We start from the raw sequence: 21,694 nt of genomic DNA, 5'->3' as shown, positions 1-21,694 counted from the left end.
GAAGTCCTTCCTACTGACTGATTAGATGAGAATACCATATTTACTTTTTTTTGAGAGAGAGAGACAGGAGAGGAGAGAGAGCAGGGGAGGGGCAGAGAGAGAGAGAGAGAGAGAGAGAGAGAGAGAGAGAGAGAGAGAGAGAGAGAGAGACACACACACACACACACACACACACACACACACACACACAAACAGGCTCTTCACTCTTGGTGCAGAGGCCAACGAGGGGCTCAAACTCACCAACCATGAGATCATGACCTGAGCGGAAATCAAGAGTCATATACTTAACAGACTGAGCCATGCAGGTGCCCTTACCATACTTACCTTTTAATCCTTAGAAAAACTTGATTTTTTCACTCACTGATTCCTGACTTAAAAAAAAATGTCATCTAGGATATTGTATCTAAAGATTCTTAGTCTGAGATTTTGCTTTTACAATCAATGTCACTATCATTAGTCTATAGTGATCCTGTTTTTTTGGCATTCATGCTATTTATCTAATAATTGTCAAATATTTTCCTGTTAATTTTCTTTTCTTTGCCAATATGGACAAAGTATGAACAGCTTGGAATCCTCAACTGTGCTGAAGGACAAAACTAAAAGCCAACTATAATGGTAGTGTCTCTTTCATATTTCTTCAAAGATGCAAAGATGAGGACAATGCAATCAATGTCCTCCAGTTATTTCACTATTGTACTACCCTTCTAGGTGATTCCAACATTCCTCCATTTTTCTATCGTATTAATCTTTCTTAGTGTAGTTGGGAATAAGTGACAAGAGGAAATAATTCCTAGGATGATGAAACAGCAAAATGTTTCAAGACATAGAACAGTAAAATCACTAAAATCCCATATGGTAAATCTTAAGACTTATAAAAAGGACCCAATGGATCCATACAGTAATTGCAAGATAAAAATGAATTTTACTCCACTTTTAAAAATTAAGCAGATTTTCTTTGAAGACCTCTAAAAAGGAACAAGTCATGAAATGTCAATCCTTTTAACTGTTTATAAATAGAACTGCTCAAAAAAGAAATTCACCAACTATTAGGTACAATAAAAGCTGATGGATACTCTAAGGTAATTAAACCAAAGTGCCTTGTAACTTTCCAAACTCAAGAAAAAATACATTCTTCATTATTTCACAAACACATTAACATTTCTTCAGTTAAAGATATGAATATTCACAGTAAGTAAAATGAAAAACAAAACAAAACTAGGGTGCCTTGGTGGCTCAGTCAGTTAAGTGACTGACTCCTCTGATTTCAGTTCAGGTCATCTCCTCACAGTCCGTGGGTTCAAGCCCCATGTGGGGCTCTGTGCTGACAGTGTGAAGCCTGCTTGGGATTCTCTGTCTCCCTTTCTCTCCCCTTCCCTGCTCGCTCTCTCTCAAACATAAACAAACATTAAAAACAAAAAACACACAAACTAAAAATAGGCTCCTGATATTTCAGATCAATTTTTTATTGTCAAGTGTTTTACAAACTTACCAGGAGTATTTTCAGTAGTTTTTTGATTTCATAAATGTAGATAAGGAATTATAAATGTGTACAATAAGATACTGAAGTCCTTAATAAAGCTAGGATAACCAGATATTCTCAAAGTAATAGCCAGTGAAGATTTTAAGCAGAAAAGTGGTGTGACTGAATTTACATTTTATGATGAGTATTCTGTTTACAATAAAAAAAAATGGTTTGGGATGTGTAGGACTGGGAGAGTGAGAGAAGCTATAAAGCCATTTTTATAAATAACAGCACTTTGCCCTCATCTAGATGATTATCGTTTAAAAGGTTTTTGTGTTGTTTCCTATCAAAAAAGTATTAGATCTCTTCAAATCTTTTTAAGAACATTCTTTCCCATTTAAAACTGATTACCATATCAATGTTAATGCATTTTATACAGCATATATTTTCCCAGAAATAAAAAATATATTAAAATTTTTATTTTCACTTAATTGATCTTCCCAATACTTTAAGCCCCTTTGATCTCTAGGGCCCTCAAGAACTTATTTGAATACTAAATTAGACCATAAAACTTTTTCAGTTTGTTTTTGTTTTTGAGCCCCCAGGACCAAGGTCCAAGGTGTGTGGACAGAAATGCAGGTTTCTAGCAAGGACTCAGGACACAGGGAGTGAAGTTACCCCATCCACCCTGCAGTGAGGCTGAGAAGCTGGGAGAAGGCCTTCCCCCCTCCAGGAACTCTGTGCATGCCCTACTTATTTCTTTCTCTGGCCTTACCTTAAACACAGATGTTTCCCAAGTTTGTAACCATGGCTTTATTTTTTCTATTTTTCTCTCATTCGTTCAAAATTTTTTACTAAATGACGTATGCCAGCCATTGTACTTTCTCTGGTTTCATCCATGCTCAACAACTAAACGGGGCATCACTACCATATGAATGATATCCAGATTTACACTACCAACCCTTATCCCTTTCTTAAGCTCCATTCCAAATGTCTACTGAATATAATAGCTAACGCTGATGGGGATGTAATATATGCCAGGGACTGTACCCAGCATTTTGCAAATACTATGTCACTGAATTATCAAAACAACACAATGGAGAATGTAGAAGCCTTCCAGGATGCTGATAATGTTTTTGTTTTTAATCTGGATGCTGTTTATACAGGTAAAGTTTAGTATATGACAGTTCATCAAGCTATACTGTGCAGTTTTTCTCTATGTTGTACTTCAACATAGAACTTTCTAAAAATCTCAATCCTATGAAGAAAGGAACAATATTTTCTCCAGTTTAAAGATGAAGCTTAAATATCAAGAGACTGCCCATGGTCACACGGCAAGTAGTACAGGGAACCAGGATTCACCTCAGGTAGTCTGACTTCAAAGTCATTCCACTCTCAATCATATCAAGCATCATACATTGCCTTCCTGGCTCAACATATTTCCTTTGTCTAAAATGATCTTCCCTCAATTTTCAGAATGGAAGACCATGGAAGTGCATCTCAAACTCCACAGTGAGAATCCTCCAATTCCCCATTTTAGTATTTCATTTAAACTCAAGTATGATCATCATCATGGCATGGTTATTTGCACGTATATTTGTCCTCCCACAGGACATCCCACGAAAGCATAAACTCCTTGAGTACAGAGACTGCACATATATATTGTAGATATTCATTAAATATTACATGTTACTCCCTAAAAATGTATTTTAATATACATATTATATAGGAAATATCTTTTAAAGCCCAATGTAATCTTTATTTTATTAGTATGTCCTCTACAAGCCTGAATTAAAGAGCTGCACTGCACATAGCTTTCACACAGCACTAAGGAATACTATACTCTGAACAGTGACCCTAATTCTGAGGAAGGCGTGCCAAGGGCAATTTATGGCCAAGCATAGTGGGTGCACTGCACACCTTCAATCATTTAGCTAAGTAATTCTAACATACTTTGTCAATTACTACACTTATAAGCCCAAGGCCTGTCTTCTGATTAACATGATGGTGTACTTGTGAAAACTAATTTGGCTGATTTAACGTATATGTCTATTTAAACAGCTATACATTAATAATCCAACTGCTCATAAGCATAATTCTATCTCTGGGATCTCTATTTTATTCCGGTTATCTATTTGTCTATCCCTGTAACTGATTAATATGACATTCTCCTGTTTAATAAAGTTTGGGTATGTGATAATACAAGACCTTCCTTGTCATATCTTACAAGACTGTTATGACTACTTTTGGACAAACACTATTTTCATTACCAACATTAGAATCTCTTTATCAAGTTAACCCCTGTCCCCCCAGACTGTTGATTTTTATTGGAATTGCATTACATAGATTACATAGAAGAAAGTTGATAACTTGATGGTATTTTTTCACTCCACAGACCCAGTCCATCCTCATTTATTTATGTATTCTTTTATGGCCTTTATATCCTAATGTATTTTTTCCTTAAGTGTTTTGTAGATCTCATTAGTTCTATTTCTACTTAATAGGTTTTGTGGCTATATAAAAAAAGATTTATTTTGAAATTTAATAATCTAACACAATATTGCTGAAACAGGAATGTTACCAATTCCTGCCTGATTATAGATTCAGAAAATTTGCTAAGTACTTACTATTTCTCTTATTTTTGTCTGTTGGCTGCAAATAAAATAATCATGTTGCTTGCAAATAAAAAATTTCCGGGGTGCCTGGGTGGCTTGGTTAAGTGTCTGTCTGATTCTTGATTTCTGCTCAGGTCATGATCTCAAGGTTGGTCATGAAATTGTGCCCCTGGTCAGGCTTAGCATGGAGCTTGCTTGGGATCTTTCTCTCTCTCTCTGCCCCTCCCCTGCTCATTCTCTCTCAAAATAAATAAACTTAAAAAAAAATCTCCTTCCTTCCCCATTAAAATGACACGGTGGCAGGGGGAGTGGGGGAGTGGGAAGCACCTGGGTGGTTCAGTAGGTTGAGCATCTGACTCTTGATTTTGGCTCAGGTAGTGATCTCACATTTGGAGAGACTCCCACTGACAGCACAGAACTTGCCTGGGATTCTCTCCCTTGCACTCTCGCGCTCTCTCTCTCTCTCTCTCTCTGTCCCTCCCCTCAAGTGTCCTCGCTCTTAAACATTTAAAAATAAGTAAAATAAAAAAAACAAAATGACACAAATTGAGGCCCATCAATTGATACTCAATTACCTACTTTTAAAACATTTTACCTTGAGATTATGAAACTCTATACATTAAATATATGAAAGACATCAACTAATGAATTCCTTTAAAACCCTTATAGTATTATTCAAATATCTATACTTCATAGAAAACTAATATTGGTAAAATGCCTACTGAAAATCAGGACCAGGGTAGGAAGTTTTTATATTTAATCTTCACCTCAAGGTAAGTCAGGTGAGAGAACAGTTTCAGAAAGATGAAGGGATTTGGCCAAATGACTGATGGGATAGAGCTGAGATTCAAATCTGAAGTCTCACAAGCTCCAAATTCATGCTCTTCCCATTAGAGTATACTGTAAAGCAGTTTACAAAAGCACAGTCAAGCATACACCTTAAACATTCTCTACAGGAATATTTTGGCTCACACTACCCTTAAGGCTACTAATAACATAGGCAAGAAATATCATCAATGTAACAGTAGTAATCCTTTTGGAAAGAAAATTTTCATTATTTCAAACTCATTCAAGCATTATGAATCCTAAGATCTCTGATTCAACAATGAAAGAGCTGATATAATTAGCAGTTGAATTTTTTTTATAGAGCCAGTAAATTTCCATCACCGTGATTGGTTTCAAAAACCTGTTCACCTGGTTTTTCACCTTCTCAGTTAGGGATTACTCCTTTTTTACCCTACTAATGTTACTCTCATTCTTTCCTCAAGAGAGTATTCTTAACACTATATTCAAAATAAACTAAAAAGGAAAGAAAAAAAAAATTCACCAGCTATCAACCTACCCAAGTTATCTTAGTGATGTGAGGAGATACTTAACCTTTAGGGACATACTAACCAGATCTTAAGAATCACTGATGAGATGCCTTCTTTTGAATTAGCAGATGCTGAATTTAAACTAATGTCCAGATGATAGTCAAAATCCACTTAAACATTTATCCTTAAACAACATTTGCTAAGATTCTAAGAATATGGGGGTAAAGTAATTATTTTATATTTTTATAAAATCTCTACCCAAAAGCCTTTAAATTCAATAAATATTAGATATAAAAAGGGTAAAAAAGAAAGTTACCAAATGATTTTTTCAAATAGCTAACTTTAAATTATTCAATGATACATTATGAATTATATATAGGACAAAGAAAATTAGTTTAAGCAAAAGCTAAAGATTTAGGTTATCCAGGTAACAAATAGCTTGATTAGATAGAAAGAGGACAAGGAACTTGTATGTCCAAGGCTTGTCTAAATAATAAAGGGAGGGGCGCCTAAGTGGCTCAGTCAGTCAAGCTCTGATTTTGGCTCAGGTTTGTGAGTTCCAGCCCCTTGTAGGGCTCTGTGCTGACAGCTCAGAGCCTGAAGTCTGCTTCAGATTCTAGGTCTCCCTCTCTCTGCCCCTCCCCTGTTCATGCTCGCTCTCTCTCTCTCTCTCTCTCTCTCTCTCAAAAATAAATATTGGGGCGCCTGGGTGGCGCAGTCGGTTAAGCGTCCGACTTCAGCCAGGTCACGATCTCGCGGTCCGTGAGTTCGAGCCCCGCGTCGGGCTCTGGGCTGATGGCTTGGAGCCTGGAGCCTGTTTCCGATTCTGTGTCTCCCTCTCTCTCTGCCCCTCCCCTGTTCATGCTCTGTCTCTCTCCGTCCCAAAAAATAAAAAAAAATAAAAAAAAAAAAACGTTGAAAAAAAAAATATTAAAATAAAACAAAATTATAAATAAATAAGGGAAATTGGCTATTTAAAACTCTCAAAGAAATGTTTATGTCCTATTAATAGTAAAATATAATGGAATTATATTACTATTTTATTATATATATAATACACATAATATATATTATTTTACACATTTATTACGTATACATGTATCTGTATATGCCACAACCCTTTCAAAAAGTAAAAACTATGAGAACTTCTCTATCACTGCCAATGAATGAATTAAAAAATTGATTTTGAGCCTATGTAACTATCAGAAAACTTTTTTTTCTATTGGGAACTATCTTTCCCCACATTCTTTGCTACACTAAGTCTTCATAACTGTTGAAATACTTTTTCCAAGATTGCAAAATTAAATTTATCTGAAAGTCTTTCTTCTCAAACAAAAAAAGGTTAGCTCTACTAAAGTAGGTTACCTACCCAACCAAGTCCCCCCCTTTCTGCCATGAAGCCATCCTATTTTCTCACCATACTTCTTATCCGCTTCATCCTGTGCCCCACAAATACTACCAGAAACACATACATATAAACACACAAACTAATACTTAAAAGTATTTTGAGGGGCGCCTGGGTGGCGCAGTTGGTTAAGCGTCTGACTTCAGCCAGGTCACGATCTCACGGTCTGTGAGTTCGAGCCCCACGTCAGGCTCTGGGCTGATGGCTCAGAGCCTGGAGCCTGTTTCCGATTCTGTGTCTCCCTCTCTCTCTGCCCCTCCCCCGTTCATGCTCTGTCTCTCTCTGTCCCCAAAAAAATAAATAAACGTTGAAAAAAAAATTTTTTTAAGTATTTTGATTTCTTCATTTCTAAGGAGGAAAAAAGGTCAAAAAAATGAAAAGATTTTATCTGCAACAGTGGCTAATAGGCATAGGTTTATTTACTTGCCTTAAAAAAATACAAAAAGAAAAACAGTAGCTGATGGAACATGTAGCACAAGGACTGAGTGCTTATCATGAAAATATTTAATATGCATTATACAAATAAAAAACTTAATTTAGAAGTTAGCAGTGAGAAGAACTTACAGCCTTACACAAACAGCTATAACCAAGAAAACTAAGAACTAGAATGAAATGTAGACTTAGGTTACTTTGTTACTTGTATTCAATGAGTTATTTGTATTTGATTCAACACATTATCCACAAGTAAATGCTTAAAATTTCCAAGTTTGCATCCTTTAAATTAAAATAAAAAACAAAAACTAACAACAAAAACTTGCAAAGTAAGCCCTTGGTCTTCCATGTCTACAAGTTACATTATAGTGATTTCTAGACAGGAAGAAAAATAAGCATCATCACCGCATTTTTTGTATATGCTTTTATTATTAATGCTATTTATCTTCCTTGAGCTGCAGGATTAGCATTATTGGGCCTGATTTCTTTCCATAAAAGCAAACAATTTGCCATGTACTATATCTATATACAAGGACAGAACATATTAACAATTAGTTTTGCTGGCATATGCATAAATAAGTATAGTTAAAAGACTAGTATTTCCTTATTAGACATATAGATAAAATTTAGTAATTTGGATGGTTGTTACAGTTTACTGAAACTTGAGATTCAAAGCCAATAGAAAAAGTAGGTACAGAAATTCTGTACTACTTTTCTATACTGGGATGAAACACATACATACAACTATTTTATCAAAAAAATGATTAAGTGGGGCGCCTGGGTGGCTCAGTAGGGTTAGGCATCCAACCCTTGTTTTTGGCTCAAGTCATGATCTCATAGATGGTGGGATAGAGCCCTACATCGGAACTCTGTGCTGACAGTGCAGAGCCTGCTTGGGATTCTCTCTCTCCTCTCTCCCTGCCCTTCCTTTCCCCCACCTCTCAAAATATAAATGAACTTTAAAAAAAAAAAAAAAAAAAGGTTAAGCATCTTTAAGTTAGCATTTCCTCTCCCATTTTTTTTTTTAAACATTTTATTTATTTTTGGGAGACAGAGACAGAGTGTGAGTGGGGGAAGGGCAGAGAGAGAGAGAGAGGGGGAGACCCAGAATCTGAAGCAGGTTCCAGGCTCTGAGCTGTCAGCAGAGACCAATGCAGGGCTTGAACCCATGAACTGTGAGATCATTACTTGAGCCAAAGTGGGATGCTTAACAGACTGAGCCACCTAGGCACCCCTCCTCCCCCATTTCTATCTGTAGGTCTGGACTAGAAAACAATTATTTCAAAACTGCCAAAGAACCCATTCTATTTTCATCAAATAATCCCAAAATCTATCACTCTGCCCATAGTAACAACAAAAATACTGTGTGAAACAAGTAAAATTTTTAATGGTTAAATACAGCTTTGTCTAGAACACATAGTACTTGGTAGCACAGGATTTATGGCACAGATGCTGATTAGCTAGCTTGTTTTCCAGGAAAAGAAAATGGTTTTTTTCCCCTCTCTCCATGAAAATTATTAGCTCTAAAAGATTTTTATCAAAGTAACTGATGCTTTGTTAGTAGCAAAGAATTTGTTAGTGTTTGAAAAGCCCCAAGATCTTGCCCCCAATATTTTCTGGAATGTCTTAAGATAAAACAGATTTGTAAAAATTGCCACATGCGTTTAAGAAATTCAACGATTAACAGGGGCACCTGAGTGGCTCAGTCGGTTAAGTGTCCGACTTTGGTTCAAGTCATTATCTCAGGGCTTGTGAGTTCAAGTGCCGGGATTCCGGCTCTGCGCTGACAGCTCAGAGCCTGCAGCCTGCTTTGGATTCTGTCTCCATCTCCCTCTGCCCCTACCCACCTCCGGCATACTCTCTCAAATATAAACAAACATTAAAAAAAAAAAAAAAAAAAAAAGGAATTCAACAATTATAAAAATTTAATACCAATTTTTAAATAAAATGTACATTTACACATTTTAACATCTCTTAAAACCAATGGGGTCTTAAGCACTGTATACTTTAATTGGCAACAACTTTCTTTGGTGATATATAAAATAAAGCATACATAAGCGGTATCTTAGAATTCCATGAAATATAGCAACCTTTTCAGAATTACAAGCTTTTACTCAAGAAGACAGCCGAATATCTCATTTTACAGATGAGGAAAATGAAAGACCAAACAAGTGATGCCCCCAACGACATAAAATCAAGAGGAAAAAAGACATGGAAGCCAGGTCTTCTGATTCCCAGTGATGCCCTTTGCATTACACAACCTAACACCTCAAGTTAAGGAGATAAAAAAATTCCCTGGGTTTAACCAAATAGTTAACACACATATCTAATATATCTCTTTCTATAAAAAGCTGGTCGCTTAGGAGCCCTGTAGGTTTATGGCCTGAATCTGAACACAATGTCTCAGACTGACTCAAAAGCAACAACGACCACAAAAAAAAAAAAAAAAAATCTAGCGCGTTTTTCTCTTTTGATAAGATGTATAATGAACTACTCACACTTCAGAAATTAGAGCTTCCCTTAAGGTACAGATTTCATTGGATGCATCACAATGTCAGTACAATCTCACTCGAACTCCCCCCCCCCCAACCCGCCCCCATACTCGAGGAAAAAGACCCGCCAAGGGGAATTATTACCACCTCCCACCCCCCGGCCTAAACTCAAGAGCTAGAATAAGGCCATGGATTCATTTATCAGTACTAGAAACTTCGCACATCTTTACCAGTCTACCAACTACAAATTCACAGGTGGTTGGTATGTTTACATCTCTCCCTAGAGGAAAAACTAAAGGAACCCAATGTAGTTGACACCCGCGGTTTGTTTGCAGGTTTCGAGAGGAGGGACAGGAGGAGCCGAAGGAGAAGGTACCCGAGAAAACGACACGTTATCTGGCTCAAGGGGCCTCGGCACTGGGCGAAGACTGGCGCACGGGAGGCGTCGCGGAACAGGCGGGTGGGCAGTGCGACTCGGCGCTCCCCTGCGCCCACCCTCTCCATTCCCCAAGTGGGAGGGGGTTCAGAGGTGGGAACTGGACCGGCGGGGCGGAGACTGGGGGGGAGATCCGAGCCCCGGCCTCGCTTCCCTCCCTCAGCCGGCCGGGCGGGGGTGGCGGCTGGGCTCCGAGGCCGCGGGAGGCCATTTTAGCTGCGGGGCCGCCGAAAGCCCCGGCGGCCCTCCACGTCCCAACACCTCGGCGGTCTCTCGCTCCCGCCCCCACCGAGGGGGCCCCTCCCCGTCGCGGGCCGAGCGGGGCGGGAGAGGCCGCCGGGCCGGGCCCGTCTCGGGCCGGGACCCGGGGGCGCCGGGCGGGGGCCGGCGCGGGGGCGTTGTGTCGGCGGGATGTGGGCGGAAGAGCGAGCAGGGGGAAAGAAGGGAGAGGGCGGGGAGCCGTTACCTATACTGGGCCGCAGCCGCCGCCGCCGCCGCCCCGCTGTGGGTGAATCCAAAGTAGTTGCCGGTCGCCATTTTGGCATCTTCCCCCAGCCGGCTGGGCACTGCGGCGGGCACGGAGAGTCGGGTCCCATGGCGGGAGGAGAGGCGCAGAGGGGCAGAGACGCCGAGGGAGGGAAAGGGAGAGAGAGAGGCGCTGTGAGAAGCCGCCCTCGCCGGGCCGGGGCCAGGGCCGCGGCCGCGCCGCCTCCCCCTCCCGCCTCGCACTCCCTCACTCACTCGCACGCCCCGGTGGCGGCCGCCGCCTCCTCCCTGGAGCCAGCCCCAACCCCCGCGCCTCCCCGCGGCCCCGGGCCGGGGAAGGGGCCGGGCAGGGACCTCGGCGGGGCACATTATACTCACCATAGGTGAAAGAAACTACAGGGCATATGGGAATCATGGGCTCGGGCTGCTGCTGCTGAACTCTGAACTCTCACCCACTGCCTCCCTCCTCTGCCCCGCTCCTCCTCAGCGGAGAACAGACCGCCGCCTCCCGCCGCACTGCGCAGGCGCCCCCGCGCTCGGCACCCTGGGAGGTGTAGTCCCGGTCGCCTTAGCGGCTCTGGCGGGCGCGTGCCAGGGCCTTGGCCGAGGCGGGCGGGGGAAGCTGACGGGCGAAGGCGGGCCTGGTCTCCCCCAAAGTGATGGTGACTGCGAAACGCAACAGGAGCGATAGAGGAGCGTGCGAGCAGCGCCTCGCCCCAACGTGGGGGTGGAGGGGGGGGGATCAGGGAGAGATTGGAAAGAGTGACGCCTGTTAGCCTTCTCTTACTTTTCACTCTCACTTTTGCGTGTATGCAGTATTCTTTACCTTTCAGTCCTTCTCGCTTTTGCACTTTTAATTAGAATTTGAGCTGGACTAATTTGGATGCTTCCTTAATTCTCTCATTCCTGCTTCTGATTCCTAGCTTCCTAGGGGAGGAAATGCCTGGGGAGGAGAGAAAAATTGCTGTTGTGTTGAGCTGTAAGCACACCCCCAAACACCCCTTCGGATCACCGTCTCCGCCCATCTACACCCACTCCTTGAGTCCTTCGACTTATGTTGAGCCCCGCCCCCACCTCAAAGTGTCAGGCTAGGTCCTGGAGATGTATCAGTGAAGAAAATGAAGACTCGGGGCTCCTGGGTGGCGCAGTCGGTTAAGCGTCCGACTTCAGCCAGGTCACGATCTCGCGGTCCGGGAGTTCGAGCCCCGCGTCGGGCTCTGGGCTGATGGCTCAGAGCCTGGAGCCTGTTTCCGATTCTGTGTCTCCCTCTCTCTCTGCCCCTCCCCCGTTCATGCTCTGTCTCTCTCTGTCCCAAAAAATAAATAAACGTTGAAAAAAAAATTATAATAAAAAAAAAAAAAAAGAAAATGAAGACCCTTGCGCACATAGAAGTTACCTTCTGGGGAGGGAGGTGGAGAGTGTCAGACAATCGCAAATCGTGTGGTGGATGGTGATTGCGGCTTTAAGAATAAAGTCGGATAAAAAGGAGGGAGGTGTTATTTTACGTAGGGTGTGGATAGAGCGACCACTTGGGTAGAGCCTTGAAGGAAATGAGGGAAGAGCCCGGTAAATACCTGAAGGACAGCAAATGGAGGGTCCTAAAGCCAAGTGCTCAAGAGCAGCAAGGAAGTTAGTCTGACTGGAGTTGAGTGGTAAGGATACAGGATCTTCTGAAAGGTCCTTGGTAGGGATGCCAGGTCTTTCATGGTAAGGACAGAATACTCTCTCCCATGCAAGCATCTCTTTCTTCCTCTGCTTTCTCACTGTTTTCTCTTTGCTTTCCCAGTTCATTTCCAACCATTCTCTTTCCTCTTACAGTCCCTCCTTCTTGCCTGCCATTAATGCATAAGTGCTCCATTTCACCTCTTGCTCATCTTCTCCATGCCCGTGCCCCAGACCCTTTGCTACTGGCCTCTCTTCAATGTTTATTATTTATTAAAATCATTTATTAAAAAAATAACGATTTTTTAAAGTAAAAAAAAATTTTTTTAACATTTATTTATTATTGAGAGACAGAGAGGCACTGAGGATGAGCAAGGAAGGGGCAGAGAGAGGGGGAGACACAGAATGTGAAGCAGGCTCCAGGCTCTGAGCTGTCAGCACAAGGCCCGATACGGGGCTCAAACTCACAAACTGAGATCATGACCTGAGCCGAAGTCGGACGCTCAACCAACCGAGCCACCCAAGTGCCCCCCATTTTTAAAAGTTTATTTAAGTCATCTCTACAGCCCAATGTGGGGCTCAATCTCACAACCTAGAGATCAAGAGTCACATGCTCCTCCATCTGAGCCAGGCAGGTGCCCCTCCTCAGTGTTTAATATGAGCACTAAAAAGAAATGCAGGGGTGCCTGGGTGGCTCAGTCAGTTGAGTGTCAACTCTTGATTTCAGCTCAGGTCACAGTAAGGGGATCAAGACCCAAATCCAGCTCCACAGTGCGTGTGAAGCCTGCTTGGGATTTTCTTTCTCCCTCTCCCTCTGCCCCTTACTTGCTTGTGCTTTCTGTCTCTCTCTCTGTCTCTCTCAAATAATAATAATAATAAGAATAAGAAGAAGAAGAAGAAGAAGAAGAAGAAGAAACAATAATTTTTTGAAAAGAGAAATGCAAAGGGTGAATCAGAACTCATCATGAAGTTTAGGGCTTTATCCCACCTTCCTATGCCAGGGCAGAAACAATACCTCAGTTCCTATTTGTGCCAACCTGGCTCCCCCACACCTCCTACAAAGGTGCAAGTTCTAAGAACCTGTCTGATTTATCCTATTACTCATTTCAAAAAAGAGAAAATGTAGAACATTGGGGGGAAAAAATCAATGTCATTGTTTTTGACAATACTGGTGTTTCCCTAGGCAGAAGTTCTTTGCAGTCCAAGTGTGTTGCTAGGAAAAAATATCTCCTACACAAAGGGTATTAGAACTGCATTTTCAACGTAATTTGTCTTGAACTTCATGGAGCAATAAAGCTTTTAAGGCACTGACTATCACTGCTTTGATAAACTTGCACTATTAGTTCCTAGGCTACTTGAATAAAACTGGAGGAGAAAAGACAGGTGTTAATCACCTAAGATTATTTTTAGGCCAATTTTATGCTTGGCAGGCCTTTAGGGGATGGAAGAGGGCTGCTGGCACACCCCAATGAGCAAGCAAGTAACTAGAAAGAGGAAGGCGTGCCTCTTGTCTTTGGTAACTGTTCCTAGAGTTCAGAGTAGGTGTGGCAGTAGTGAAAATTATTTACCACAGTGTACTCCTTAAAGAGGGAATCTGTAGGAAGGGCTCCACCAACTAGCATGGATTTATTTAAGGAAGGAATTTGGGGGAGGGGGCGCCTGGGCAGCTCAGTTGGTTAAGCGTCCAACTTTGGCTCAGGTCATCTCAGGGTTTGTGAGTTCAGGCCTCACATTGGGGTCTTTGCTAACAGCGCAAAGCCTGCTTAGAATTCTCTTTCTCTTTCTGCCCCTCCCCTGCTCCTGCTCCCCACCCCCACCCCGCCCTGCCTTTCAGAATAAATAAATAAGCCTTTAAAAAAATAAAAAAGAAAGGGGTTTTGGGATGTTTGGGATGGACTTGGAATCAAGAAGCAATGGGTCCTGGGGCACCTGGGTGACTCAGTCGGTTAAGCATCCGACTTCAGCTCAGGTCATGATCTCATGGTTTGTGAGTTTGAGCACCACATCAGGCTCTGTGCTGACAGCTCAGAGCCTGGAGCCTGCTGCAGATTCTGTGTCTCCCTCTCTCTCTGCCCCTACCCTGCTCACGCTCTGTCTCTCTCTCTCCAAACTGAATAAACAGTAAAAAAAAAAAAAAAAAAAAAAAAAAAAAGAAGAAGAAGCAATGGGTCCTTTTCCTGGGCTTTAAGTAGTGGAATGACCTGAACACATTATTGAACCTTTCTGAACCTCTGTGACAGGAATGATACTAATGTCTCCCAGGACTGTGGTGGGGGTTAAATAAGGTAGCATTTCTATAGAACAACTCCAAGCACAGGGTATTTATGTAAAAAGAAGTAGGCTGGATGATTGTGAATCTTTTTAAAATCTTCCTTCCAAAAAGTGAATGCACTGCCCAAGTCACTCACCTAAAACCAAAAAGTAGGTGGCTCTGCCTTAGAGGGTTTATGTCCCAGAGTGTACCCAGTCCAGCCAACAGAGCAATCTGCAGTCCTCTGGGCCAGGTGGGAGACTTGACAGGAGGAAGTCACTTATAACATCTGTCATGCTTCATGTCCAGAAATGCTTGGCATTGGAATACAAAAAATTACACTTACCAGTCATTCTCCACACTTTCACTCCAGTGACGTGTTCAAAATGCAAATCTGATCAAACGCTTCTGCGCTTCCCCTCACTCTTAGGACAAAGCAAAACTTTCACTTGGCTTACGCTGTGCAGTCAGGCCTACCAGCCAATTTCAGCTTCTTCCTCCTCTTCATTCCAGCTACCTTGGCCTCCCATCTAGCATGCTATTACCACAGGGCTTTGCATGTTCTATCTGACTAGAATGTTCTTCCTTCCTCTCCTTACCTAGTTAATCCTCATGCTTCAAAATCTCCACTCAGTCAATCCCTCCTCAGCCTTCCCTGCCCCCCCCCCCCCCATCAGACTCTTATCATGCTCTCAGAGCACGGGGCATCTCTCCTTAAGGTGCCTTTGTGACAGCTGCAATCTTACACTTACTGCGCGATTGTTTGACTGACATTGTGTCTCCCATCAAACTACAGCTTGATGAAGGCAGGATGCCAATATTAGGTGCCTGGTGATGGGCACTCAGTAAGTCCTTATTTAATAAATGAACCAGGCAGTGAACAGCTTAATCTTTGATGATTCAGAAGACAGTTTCAGGAAACTGTAATGCCTCGGGGTCATCATTAAGAACCTCAATTAACATCTAAGGGCAAATGAGGAAACATTAATTGGCAGACCGATTAACCACAAGGTGGAGCTAGCCTGAAAAGGCCTGCCCCTAAACTCACCCCAAATATTTGTAGTCACCTTTAGTCACACCTTTGAGTCAGGCCCAGTTTCCTGAAAGGTCTTGTTAAAATACAAATGTGTTAGGGACATCTGGGTGGCTCAGTCAGTTAAGCGTCTGACTTCGGCTCAGGTCATGATCTCACAGTTTGTGAGTTCCAGCCTTGCATCGGGCTCTGTGCTGACAGCTCAGAGCCTGGAGCTGGCTTCGGATTCTATATCTCCCTCCCCCCATCATACCCAGTCTCTCTCTCTCTCTCTCTCTCTCTCTCTCTCTCTCTCTCTCACTCTCTCTCAAACATAAATAAACATTAAAATACAAATGTGTCAGCCAGAGAGGATGACATATGAGCTACTCTATAAACCAAGAGAGTATGGCATGGTGAATGAGGGCTTGGTCTCTGAAGCTGGACCCATATGGCTTCAAATCTCAGCTGTCACTAACTGTTGTGTGACTTCAACCACAATCTCTCTGTGCTTCATTTTTCTCCTAAGTAAAAAGAGGTTATAAAAGTAGTGTCTACAGCAGGGTTTTGTTGGCAGGGCTTTAACAACTTCCAGAGGTAAAGGTCCTAGATCAATGCTGGGTTCTTTGCAAGTGCTATGAGTATTGGCTGGTCCTTCTAACTACCACCCATTCTTTTTTTTTTTTTTTTTAAGTTTATTTATTTTGAGAGAGGGAGAGAGAGAGAATCCCAAGCAGGATTCTGTCAGTGGGGCACAAACTCACAAACCTTGAGATCATGACCTGAGCTGAAATCACAAGTCTGATGCTTAACTGACTGAGCCACCCAGGTGCCACTAACCACCACCCACCCAGTTTTATCACAATCAGAGATAAAGCCAAAGGATGAGGTCATTCTTTTTGTAGTGGAAGGGGGAAGATGGAGTCCACAAGGGCATAGAATGGGCGGGACCTGGATAGGGAAAGGGGCATAGAGGGTCATAGGGAGGAATGCACAGAGAGGCAAGGGACAAACTTGCTGTTGCATCGTTGTTTCCTTGAGAACCCAGGGAAGGAGCAAGAAGGCCAGGAAGCTCACTTGGAACCTGTGATGCTTTCTCAAGATAACTACAGTCATTGCATTTGGGGTTAATAAAGAAAGAATGGGAAATGAAGCTCTAGCTCTGGGTGTGACTCGAACAGGCTGAGGCTCCAGGCATTCTGGGACCTTCCCAACACAGACAGGTGGTGGTGGGACAGGAGAGAATGTGGAGAGCAACAGAGTCAGTCTGGGGAGCTGACCCAACTATCAGACTGGCTCTTAAGGGCCAAGTGGGGTAGGACAGTGTTGATTCAAAGGGAAAGCTCTGATTTAAAAAAACCAAAAAATTGTTTTAATGTTTGTTTTTCAGAGAGACAGTGAGAGAAAGAGAGAGAGAGAGAGAGAGAGAGAGACAGAGAGACAGAGAGACAGAGAGACAGAGAGACAGAGAGAGAAGGAGACACAGAATCCAAAGCAGGCTCCAGGCTCTGAGCTGTCAGCACAGAGCCCGACATGGGGCTCGAACTCACGAACCGCGAAATCATGACCTGAGCCGAAGTCAACCGACTGAGTCACCCAGGCACCCTGAGAAAGCTCTGATTTTAATCAAGAAAACCGTAACTGAGAGATGCACTCCAGGTGGTGGATATGACAGTGACACATCAGGAAGTGTTCCCCTCTAAATTCTTCCATACTCTCTCCTCCTCTCCCTCCTATCTCCTTCTCTTCCTTCCCCTCTAGTCTCTTTCCTTCCCTCTGAGGAATAACTGTGTGGTCTAGGAGATGTCAGACACTAGGGTAATCCACAGAGATGGAATGCATCCTTGATAAACACAGTGACACCTACTGGTGCAAAAGGGGGTTTAGTGCAATGATGATGTATTTAATCTCAGTAAGAGAGTTTATGATACAGTGGTTTCTTCTAGGGCTAAATTTTGTGGGTTCAAATCCTACCTGCACCACATACTAGTTGTGTAGACCTAGGACAAGTTATATAACCTCACTGAGCCTCAGTTTCTTCAGTTCAGGTGGTTGTTGTGGACATTAAAGGAAATACACATAAAGTTCTTGGAACATTGCTTGGCACATAGCAAGTTCTCAATACAATCCTTGCGGTTACCACAAAGACTGAATAGATATTAGCAATGTCTTTGGGAATAAAGGATCTCTTGGCATAGGTAATCTCTAATCTCTTTCACCCTGTTATACTATTTTTTTAATTAAAAATTAAAAAAATTAATTTATTAATGTATTCTGAGAGAGAGAAAGCATGGGGAGAGGGGCAGAGACAGAGAGAGAAGGGGAGAGAGGATCCCAAGCAGGCTCTGTGCTTGAGCCTGATGTGGGGCTCGATCCCACAAACTCTGAGATTATGACCTGAGCCAAAACCAAGAGTCTGATGCCCAACTGACTGAGCCACCCAGACACCCCTCAACTAAATTTTTAAATTAAAATATAATTCACCTACTATAAGACTCATGCTTTCAAAGTGTTCAATTCAGTGGTTTTTAGTATATACATAAAATTGTGCAATTCTCACTGCTATCTAATTTCAGGACATTTTCCATGACTGCATTAATAAGTCCTGAACCCATTAGCAGTCATGCCCTATGTCCTATTCCTCCGAGGTCCTGGCAACCACTAACCTACTTTCTGTCTTTATGGATCTGTCTACACTGGACATTTAATGTAAATGCAATCATACAGGGGCACCTGGGTAGCTCAGTCGGTTAAGTGGCCAACTTCCACTCAGATCATAATCTCATGGTTCATGGGTTTGAGACCCATGTTGATCGCTGTCTGAGCTGTCAGCATAGAACCCGGAGTCTGCTTCAGATTCTGTGTCTCCCTTGTTCTCTGCCCCACCCCCACTCATTCTCTGTCTGTCTGTCTGTCTGTCTCTCTCTCTCAAAAAATGAATGAACATTAAAAAAATTAAATGCAATCATACAATATGTAGCTTTTTGTATCTGGCTTCTTTCACTTAGTCTAATGTTTTCAAGTTTCTTTTATGTTGTAGCATGTTTTGGTACTTCATTCCTTTTTATGATTGAATAATATTCTACCATTTGAATATACCTCATCTTGTTTATCATTCATAAATTGATGGACATTTGGGTTGTTTCCACTATTTGGCTATTAAGAATAATGGTACTAAAAATCTCTTTGACCTTGGCCGCAGCGACTTCTTACTCAACACGTCTCAGGAGGCAAGGGAAACAAAGGCAAAAATGAACTATTGGGAACCTCATCAAAATAAAAAGCTTCTGCACAGCGAAGGAAACAAACAGCAAAACTAAAAGGCAACCAATGGAGTGGGAGAGGATATCTGCAAATGACATATCAGATAAAAGATTAGTATCCAAAATCTATAAAGAACTTTTCAAACTCAACACCCAGAAAACAAATAATCCAGTGAAGAAATGGGCAAAAGACATGAATAGACACTTCTCCAAAGAAGACATCTAGATGGCCAACTGACACATGAAAAAATGCTCAACATCGCTCACCATCAGGGAAATACAAATCAAAACCATAATGAGATACCACCTCACACCTGTCAGAATGGCTAACATTAACAACTCAGGCAACAACTGATGTTGGCTAGGATGCAGAGAAAGAGGATCTCTTTTGCACTGCTGGTGGGATTGCAAACTGGTGCAGCCACTCTGGAAAACAGTATGGAGGTTCCTCAAAAAACTAAAAACAGAACTACCCTATGACCCAGCAATTGCACTACTAGGTATTTATCCAAGGGATACATGTATGCTGTTTCGAAGGGGCACATGCACCCCAATGTTTATAGCAACACTATCTACAATAGCCAAAGTATGGAAAGAGTCCAAATGTCCATCGATGGATGAATGGATACAGAAGATGTGGTATATATAAACAATGGAGTATTACTCGGCAATCAGAAAGAATGAAATCTTGCCATTTGCGACTATGTGGATGGAACTGGAGGGTATTATGCTAAGTGAAATTAGTCAGTCAGAAAGACAAATATCATTTGACTTCACTCATATGAGGACTTTAAGAGACAAAACAGATGAACATAAGGGAAGGGAAGCAAAAATAATATAAAAACAGGAAGGGAGACAAAACATAAGAGACTCTTAAATATGGAGAACAAACAGAGGGTTGCTGGAGGGGTTGTGGGAGAGGGGATGGGCTAAATGGGTAAGGGGCATTAAGGAATCTACTCCTGAAATCATTGTTGCACTATAAGCTAACTAACTTGGATGTAAATTTAAAAATTTTACCTTTTTTTATTACTTTTTTTTTAATATATGAAATTTATTGTCAAATTGGTTTCCATACAACACCCAGTGCTCATCCCAAAAGGTGCCCTCCTCAATACCCATCACCCACCCTCCCCTCCCTCCCACCCCCCATCAACCCTCAGTTTGTTCTCAGTTTTTAAGAGTCTCTTATGCTTTGGCTCTCTCCCACTCTAACCTCTTTTTTTTCCCCTTCCCCTCCCCCATGGGTTCCTGTTAAGTTTCTCAGGATCCACATAAGAGTGAAACCATATGGTATCTGTCTTTCTCTGTATGGCTTATTTCACTTAGCATCACACTCTCCAGTTCCATCCATGTTGCTACAAAAGGCATATTTCATTTTTTCTCATTGCCACATAGTATTCCATTGTGTATATAAACCACAATTTCTTTATCCATTCATCAGTTGATGGACATTTAGGCTCTTTCCATAATTTGGCTATTGTTGAGAGTGCTGCTATAAACATTGGGGTACAAGTGCCCCTATGCATCAGTACTCCTGTATCCCTTGGGTAAATTCCTAGCAGTGCTATTGCTGGGTCATAGGGTAGGTCTATTTTTAATTTTCTGAGGAACCTCCACACTGCTTTCCAGAGCGGCTGCACCAATTTGCATTCCCACCAACAGTGCAAGAGGGTTCCCGTTTCTCCACATCCTCTCCAGCATCTATAGTCTCCTGATTTGTTCATTTTGGCCACTCTGACTGGCGTGAGGTGATACCTGAGTGTGGTTTTGATTTGTATTTCCCTGATAAGGAGCAACATTGAACATCTTTTCATGTGCCTGTTTGCCATCCAGATGTCTTCTTTAGAGAAGTGTCTATTCATGTTTTCTGCCCATTTCTTCACTGGGTTATTTGTTCTTCGGGTGTGGAGTTTGGTGAGATCTTTACAGATTTTGGATACTAGCCCTTTGTCCGATATGTCATTTGCGAATATCTTTTCCCATTCCGTTGGTTGCCTTTTAGTTTTGTTGGTTGTTTCCTTTGCTGTGCAGAAGCTTTTTATCTTCATAAGGTCCCAGTAATTCACTTTTGGTTTTAATTCCCTTGCCTTTGGGGATGTGTCGAGTAAGAGATTGCTACGGCTGAGGTCAGAGAGGTCTTTTCCTGCTTTCTCCTCTAAGGTTTTGATGGTTTCCTGTCTCACATTCAGGTCCTTTATCCATTTTGAGTTTATTTTTGTGAATGGTGTGAGAAAGTGGTCTAGTTTCAACCTTCTGCATATTGCTGTCCAGTTCTCCCAGCACCATTTGTTAAAGAGACTGTCTTTTTTCCATTGGATGTTCTTTCCTGCTTTGTCAAAGATGAGTTGGCCATACGTTTGTGGGTCTAGTTCTGGGGTTTCTATTCTATTCCATTGGTCTATGTGTCTGTCTGTTTTTGTGCCAAAAAATTTACCATTTTTTAAGAAAACTAAGAAACTACGAAAAAATATTAAAGAAAATAATGCTGCTATGAACATTTGTGGTGGCTAATTTTATGTGATGAGTTGACTGAGCTGAAGAATGCCTAGATAGCTGGTAAAACATCATTTCTGAGTGTGTCTGTGAGGGTGTCTTTGGAAGAGATTAGCACATGAATCAGTAGGCTGAGTAAAGATGCCCTCACCTGTATGAATGGGCATCATCCAATCTGCCAAGGCCCAGAATACATCAAAAAAGGCAGAGATCTGGAGAATTTGCTCTCTCTGCCTGAGCTGAGACATTCATCTTCTCTTGTCCTCCAACTTGGAGTTTCTGGTTCTTGGACCTTTCAACTCCAACAGGGACTTAACACAAATGACATATCAGATAAAAGATTAGTATCAAAAATATGTAAAGAATATA

At 42.0% G+C, this 21,694-nt stretch overlaps 1 protein-coding gene across 5 annotated transcripts in view; it reads right to left on the bottom strand.

Annotated features, from left to right (window-relative positions):
- ZFR (zinc finger RNA binding protein) overlaps positions 1-11,429 on the bottom strand; it is an 84,612-nt gene extending 73,183 nt beyond the window's left edge. For 4 of the 5 annotated variants that reach the window (XM_023239182.2, XM_023239191.2, XM_023239184.2 and 1 more), the window contains exons 1-2: positions 11,020-11,178; positions 10,622-10,721 (exon numbers count right to left, since the gene is read on the bottom strand). In XM_023239182.2, coding sequence (XP_023094950.1) covers positions 10,622-10,721; positions 11,020-11,056 — 137 coding nt within the window. In that variant the 5' untranslated portion in view covers positions 11,057-11,178. Of the gene's footprint in view, positions 1-10,621; positions 10,722-11,019 lie in introns of all 5 variants that reach the window. The other variant, XM_045038360.1, reaches the window with a different exon arrangement.
- Between the last annotated feature and the right edge of the window lie 10,265 nt (positions 11,430-21,694).

This window comes from Felis catus, chromosome A1, assembly GCF_018350175.1.
Source record: "Felis catus isolate Fca126 chromosome A1, F.catus_Fca126_mat1.0, whole genome shotgun sequence".
Lineage (NCBI taxonomy): Eukaryota > Metazoa > Chordata > Mammalia > Carnivora > Felidae > Felis > Felis catus.
This window is presented reverse-complemented; position numbering and strand designations above follow the sequence as displayed.